This window comes from Perognathus longimembris, chromosome 1 (genome assembly GCF_023159225.1).
Source record: "Perognathus longimembris pacificus isolate PPM17 chromosome 1, ASM2315922v1, whole genome shotgun sequence".
In the NCBI taxonomy this organism is placed as follows: domain Eukaryota; kingdom Metazoa; phylum Chordata; class Mammalia; order Rodentia; family Heteromyidae; genus Perognathus; species Perognathus longimembris.
The window spans coordinates 161,675,376-161,681,375 of record NC_063161.1 but is presented as its reverse complement, the minus strand read 5'-3'; the positions used below and the strand labels follow the sequence as shown (position 1 = coordinate 161,681,375).

The 6,000-nt window shown below is 65.1% G+C and overlaps 1 protein-coding gene across 3 annotated transcripts in view; it reads right to left on the bottom strand.

Moving 5' to 3' along the window:
- Positions 1-1,260: 1,260 nt before the first annotated feature.
- Positions 1,261-6,000, bottom strand: part of Nacc2 (NACC family member 2) — a 58,573-nt gene continuing 53,833 nt past the window's right edge. For all 3 annotated transcript variants that reach the window (XM_048346028.1, XM_048346036.1, XM_048346020.1), the window contains 3 exons: positions 4,235-4,340; positions 3,637-3,734; positions 1,261-2,408 (listed from right to left, as the gene is read on the bottom strand). In XM_048346028.1, the coding sequence (XP_048201985.1) occupies positions 1,897-2,408; positions 3,637-3,734; positions 4,235-4,340 (716 nt within the window). In that variant the 3' untranslated portion in view covers positions 1,261-1,896. The remainder of the gene's footprint in view (positions 2,409-3,636; positions 3,735-4,234; positions 4,341-6,000) is intronic.

Here is a 6,000-nt window from a genome sequence, read left to right as displayed (position 1 = left end):
CAAAGGTCCCCAGGGATGGTCAAATTAAAGTGCAAATTTGGGTGGGGGAACAGATGAAGGAGAACGCAGGCAGAGGGGCCGGGGTGCAGCTCCCCTCTGCCCCCCGCTCCACAGCCTCTCCCTAGCACCAGGAAGGCTTGGTTCCTGTCACGGGAGGGCCCCCCGGCTCTCCACCCTCCTGGCTTCGGGTTGGGGTGGGGAGCGGGGCGAGGGCCTCTGGAGCAGGGGCTCCGGCTCGGGGCAGCCCCGGGGATGCAGGCCGTGGGTCCCAAGGAAGGGCAGGTGGAGAAGCTGAGGTCAGTCTCGGGCTGCCCCGCCCATGGCACCCCACCCCAGATCTTTCTGGAGGGCAGGCACATACTAGTGGCTGGGTGCACTGTGGGGCAGGGCCTCCTGTGAGGTCCCAAGGCCTCCCCACACGGGGAGGGCAGTGGAGCGGACGCCTCGGGCTCCCCGTCAGCCCCCCGCCCTCCAGCTGGGGAGAGCCTGTCCCCTGTGTGCACACGGGCCATCGGGGCAGCCGCAGTCGGATGGAGGGAGGGATGGGGTCTCGGAATGCGGGGGTCCCTGGCCTCCCCAAGAGCTGCCTGGGCTCTGCAGGCGGCACGGTCCTGAGTCCAGAAAGAGACACTGGGCTTGTGGCCCCAGGAGCGTGCCCCTTAACCGTGAACCCCTAAAACCAACCCACTTCAAAGGGAGCACTCCGCCGCCCTCCCCCCATGCTTTTCCAACTCCTCGGGTCCCCACTGGAGTTGCTCCCGGACACCCTGGCTCAGCCGGCCCTGCTGCCTGGCGCTGGTCGCCTTGGGCACCGTCGAGGTGCCCACGGCATGTGGGGGGCCAAGGGCAAGGGCGCCTCTGCCCCGGCCTGGACCGGGAGGCGCCGGCCCAGAAGAGCCTCTGACCGCCACGCGTGGGCTCTGCCCGCCTGCGCTGCCCTTCCTGGCCAGCCTCCAAGAGGAGGAGCAGGGGCCCTGGCTCAGGATGGGGGGTGGGCACGCGCTCACCCCAGTATGTGGTAAGCTGAGACAGAGATGCCCGGCCCGATTTTTTGCTCTACTGGGTCTGAAAGTTTCCCAGCGATATGTGAAATACATCTGAACAAAACACAAATACCAGAGAAGCGAAGCCCGGGCAGCTGGGAGGCAGAGGACGTGAGGTCAAGCTGCGCTTCCGGAGGCTCGAGGCGCCCCGTTCCACAGGGGAGGGGTGACCTGGGAGCCCGCAGGCCAGCCCCGGGCGTCCGGGCTGAGCGAGGGGCTGCGGGGCGGGGGCAGGGCAAGGACGTGGGGATGGAGGGAGGACGGGGTCCTCCACCCACGGGTGCCCGGCAACAGTAACGGGTGCGGCATGGCCACTGTTCTCTTCACTCACACACACGCGCTTGCACACTCACTCACGCTCACGCTCACTCCCACACACAGGTGGCAGCTCAGGAAGAAGGAAAAACAAGGAGTTTGGCCTCTGGGGGCCCAGCCCTGCCCCCTGCTCAGTGGGGTCCCCATGGGTAAGAAATGGAGTGTCATGCACCCCAGCCCCACCTGCCCCCAGCTTCCTCCTCCAGGGCAGGCGGGGTGGGAAGGGCGGGGGAGGCAGGGCAGGGCTCTCACCCCTCCCCGGGAGGGGGAAGGGCCGCTACCCCCGAGGCTGACCTGGGCGTACCGGAGGGGAGCCGGGAGCCTCTCCCAGCAGGTGGCCAGCGGCTTATCTGTTTACAGTATAATGAATGCATGTGTTTCCTTCATCCATTTTAAATACAGGCAGAATAAAAATCACATTTTTGTCAGGCAGCAGTAGCAGTTCAGTAGGTAAGTGGCTTGATCACATTGGTTTGTATTAGTAATGCATGCAAGCAGCTTTAGTACTAGGTCCCCCGTGAGCTGGCCTCGCAGGCCCTTACAAAGTCCCCGCGTAGCTGCCCTCCGGCCTTCTTGTCGCCGCGGCGGCTGGCGTCTGGGGCCTGCTGGAGCTGGCGCTGCCCTGCTCGAAGGGCTGCGAGGGGCTCTGGCCCTCGGCGGCCAGGGGCTCGGGGGCGGCCACCTCCTGGATGACGGAGCCGGCCCCCTCGGCCTCCTCGTGGGCCTCGAAGGCAGAGCTGGTGGCCGTGCCCAGATCCACGTTCACCGCGTCCGTTCTCAGAGCCACAATGGTGGCCGCGTCGCTCTGGCGCTCGGCGTAGATGCGCTGCTCAAACACCTGCGCGGTGGCGGGTGGGAACTCGGGGTCAAGGGGCAGGCCGGCCGCGGAGGCGCCCATGACCGTGCGGTACATCTCCACGCCCTCTGGCAGCATGGACTTGATCTTGGGCAGCCAGCGTTTCCGGACGCGGCGGGCATTGGTGCACATGTCCGCGGCGATCACATTCATCTCGCTCTCCTTGAAGCTGGGGGCGAAGTTCTGACAGTACACTGCAAGGACAGGCGTGTGTGCAGGCGTGAGAGCGGCCCCCCCCCCCCCCGGCCACAGACCCGAGAAGCCCTGCACAAACTCCGGGGCCCCAGCCCCACCAAGCTGCTGCACCACGGCCGGGGCCACGCAGGGCCACGCAGAGCCACGCGAGGCCTGTCCTCTGCTACAGCGACCCCAGAGACCACGCGGCCGGCCCCCGGGGCTCTCCTGGCGGGGACTGCCGTGCCAGCAGGCGCTTCCCGCAGCGCGTGGTCCTAAAGGCCCGCCCCGTCCCCTGGGATGGTCCCGCTGGCCAGGCTGCCTGCGGGACTGCGGGACGGCGGGACTGAGGCCCACGCCTACGCGCCCCGGGCCTCCCGGCCGCCACCTGCAAATCAGGACCTGCCAGAGGGCCCACCTCACCCGGGGACAAGGGGCAAGAGCTCAGCTCATCCCAGGCCTCACGAGCAAGAGGTGGAAAAGCACCATCGTCAATCGGAACAACGACCACAACAATCCTCTTCCTTTCTCCCTCAGGAGCCACAGCCCTGAGCCAGGCCCCAGGCCCCATCCACCCCCTTGGGAGCTGTACCCTGCCACGAAGCTCCCGCCACCCTCCCTCCCAGCGTCTTCCTGGCTCTCGGCTGTCAACCTGCAGGCGGGGACTGTAATTACCCACGGCTAAGGCCCCTCGACAGCAAAACGGAATTAGCCTCACCAGGGATTTTTTTTTTTACGCAAGAAAAGAAGACAGCGTTTGGTGGGCCAGTGGCCTCGGGACGCTGCGCTCCTGGGCAGCCGGGCACGTGCCAGGCAGCAGAGCCTCTTCCCCACCGGGGGCTGGGCGCGGCCTGCCACGGAGACGGGCTGGGCTCCGCCCACCACCCAGGAGCGGAGGCAGAAGCCGGCCGAACAGATGGCAAAGGCTCAAAATAACCTCAACATGTAAATAAGGGGTTTTGTTCAAAAAGGAAAATTAGATCTATTTCACATATTAAAATAGTTTCGCAGCTGAATCCATCATGCTTGGAAAGCTACCAAGGACGCTAACACCTCGAGACCGGGCTCTGCGTGCTGCTCTTTTCTTTCTCTCCTCCGTGCCACGGGCCAGTGCCGGCACGGCGAGAGGCCGCCCCTGGCCCTGGGCCACCGAGGCGCGCGCAGGCTTCCTCCAGCCAGGATCCGAGCCCCCGTGGCCGCCTCCTGAAACTCCCAGCCCCCACCCCCTGGGAACCGCGGCCCACTCACGTTTCACAGCATTCAGGACTCGGCTGTCCAGTGGCTTGCGGCTGGGGTCGCTGGTGGATGAGCGGATACCTGTGCCACAGCTGTTGGCCAGCGTGTTCCTGATGGAGAGAGGAGCAAAAGTGGGGTGAAGCCCCTGACCCAGAAGCGACCCGAGGAGCAGCCATTTCCCCCCCCACCCCAAACTCCTCCCCACCCCCCGAGGTCAGGCAGGCGTGGCCCACTGGAGTCAGGACCAGCCTCCCTCTGAGGGATGGGACCGAGGCAAAGCCTTTGCTTGAGTGGATGGCCGGAGGACCGTGAGGAGGCGAGTCCGGTCCACAGGGAAATGGGGGTTGCTTCACCGGGGGAGGGGCTCCCCGCTCTCTGCGTCCCGTCCCGTGAAGGGGACGGAAGCCCTCTGGGGCATGCCGGCACAGCCAGCCTCCCCAGGGAGCCTGGTCTAAGAGGACGCGCCACCGTCCAGGGGCCTCTCCGCTGTGGGCTCACAGGCCGCGCTCAGAAGCGGGGAAGGAGAGGGCTTCACGTGCCCAAAGCGTCATGACCACGCAGTAAAGGGCACCCTCGGACTTTGTGCAGCTCCCTCCGGCCCCGCTCCTACCTGTCAAAGAAGGTGGCTAGCAGCCGCCGCAGCAAGACCTTGTGCTTCACCCCTGCGCAGAGGTGGCAGTTCATGAGCTGGCCACGTGTGATGTACACCCCCGAGCCTGCAGGCAGCAAATGCACGTGAGCCCCTTTGTCCTGAAACCAGGCCTCACAACCCCCCAGGGGCTTCTGGGGTAAACAGGTGGGCAGAGAAGCCTGAGACAGGTGTTGGAGGTGGAAAGGAGCCCAGAGCCTCTGGGATTCCGGCTTTGACAGCCCAGTCTCAACTCCCCCCTGCTGGTCTTGACAATGAACAGCCGAGCCATCCCCCTGCCCTGCTCCAGGAGCCACAACTGGGGTTCAGCTGGGGTTGGGAAACTAGACCCAGCCCCCCCTGCCCCCCCCCCCGTGTCCTTGCTTTGCTGAGATGCCCTAGAGGTGAGCTGGGGTACAGCAGGGGAGGGTGGCTCCGGGTCTAGGTCTGCCCCCCTCTGTCCTTCCCAGAAGCCACAGAGCCTCAAGCAGACAGGTGGAAGGTGGGTAGAAGGTCCACAGGGTTTAACGGGGCCCAGCACGGATGCCAAGCATGTCCTGGAGAAGCCATGCAGGGCAGAGGGGCAACCTGTGTGGCCAGGAGGCCCTCAATATATCCCAAGAGCCCCAGCAGGGTGGGTGTGGGGAGCAAAGGACTGAGTCAGCAGAGGCCTGGACCCACAGGACAATGGGGAGGGGGCTCTGTGTGCACCAGTGCCACGGGGAAAGACGGGCGTCCAGCACGGAGGTCAGGGAAGGGCATGGGGAAGGGCGTGGGGAAGGGCACGGGGAAGCTGCTCCCATCCCCACCTTGCTGGGACTCCGTGGTCTGATTATTATGGAGCACGGGCTGAACATGCTTTTGTCTGTCTTGAGACGGGGTCTGCCTGGGTAGCTCAGGCTGGCCTGGAACCCAGGCTTACAGATCCGCACCTTCCCATCGGCCCCTTCCGTGGGAGAGGAGGGGTCGTCCCTCCTCAGAGGCCTTCTGATTCTAGTGAAAGGACCAGAGGAGGAGCCAGGTCTGGCTTGGGTGTCAGGTCCCGGGTGGCTGGGCTGAAGGGCCCCCCCCCACCCCCTCACCCCCCGCTCTGGGCTGCTGGCAGGAGGGGCAGCCCGGACAACACCCCCGGGACCACACATACTCGAGATACCTGGAGCAGGAGCCTTCCGGCCCCCATCCTCCGCCCAGCACCGCACCTTACCGGCTCCCTGGAGGAAGTCCATGCCCACAGCCCCCACCCTCCGCCCCCCGCCCGCCGTGCTCCTGACAGGAGGCAGCTGCAGAGGCTGGCAGGCCAGGACGCCCAGGATGCTGCCCCTGCTCAAGGCAGTGGCTCCCTCGAGGGGACAAGCAGACAGAACCCAGCTCACGTTCCTCTGAAAGACAGATCTGAAGACAAGGCGAGTGGTACAGGGGCCAGAGGGGAAGACAGGTGGCCCGGGAAGAGCCCGGCTGCGGCTGAGGGACCTGCCCCGTCCGTAGACAGAAGAAATGACTAGATAATGGCTCACAGTCAAATGAGGCATCAATGCTACCAATTTTTGTCCTGTGACTTAGTGGCCTTGAACACCGAAGAGGCCAGATAGATCGAGCACTGCGAGACAAATATTCCCGACAAAGGCGCCGGGTGGAAGGGCTCTGGGGCCTGGCTGTGCCCTCTGTCCCCACGGAATCCACTTCAGACAAGGCACTGCCATTTCCACCCTGCAACTGGAGGCTCAAGCTGGGACGGGAGCTGAAAAATG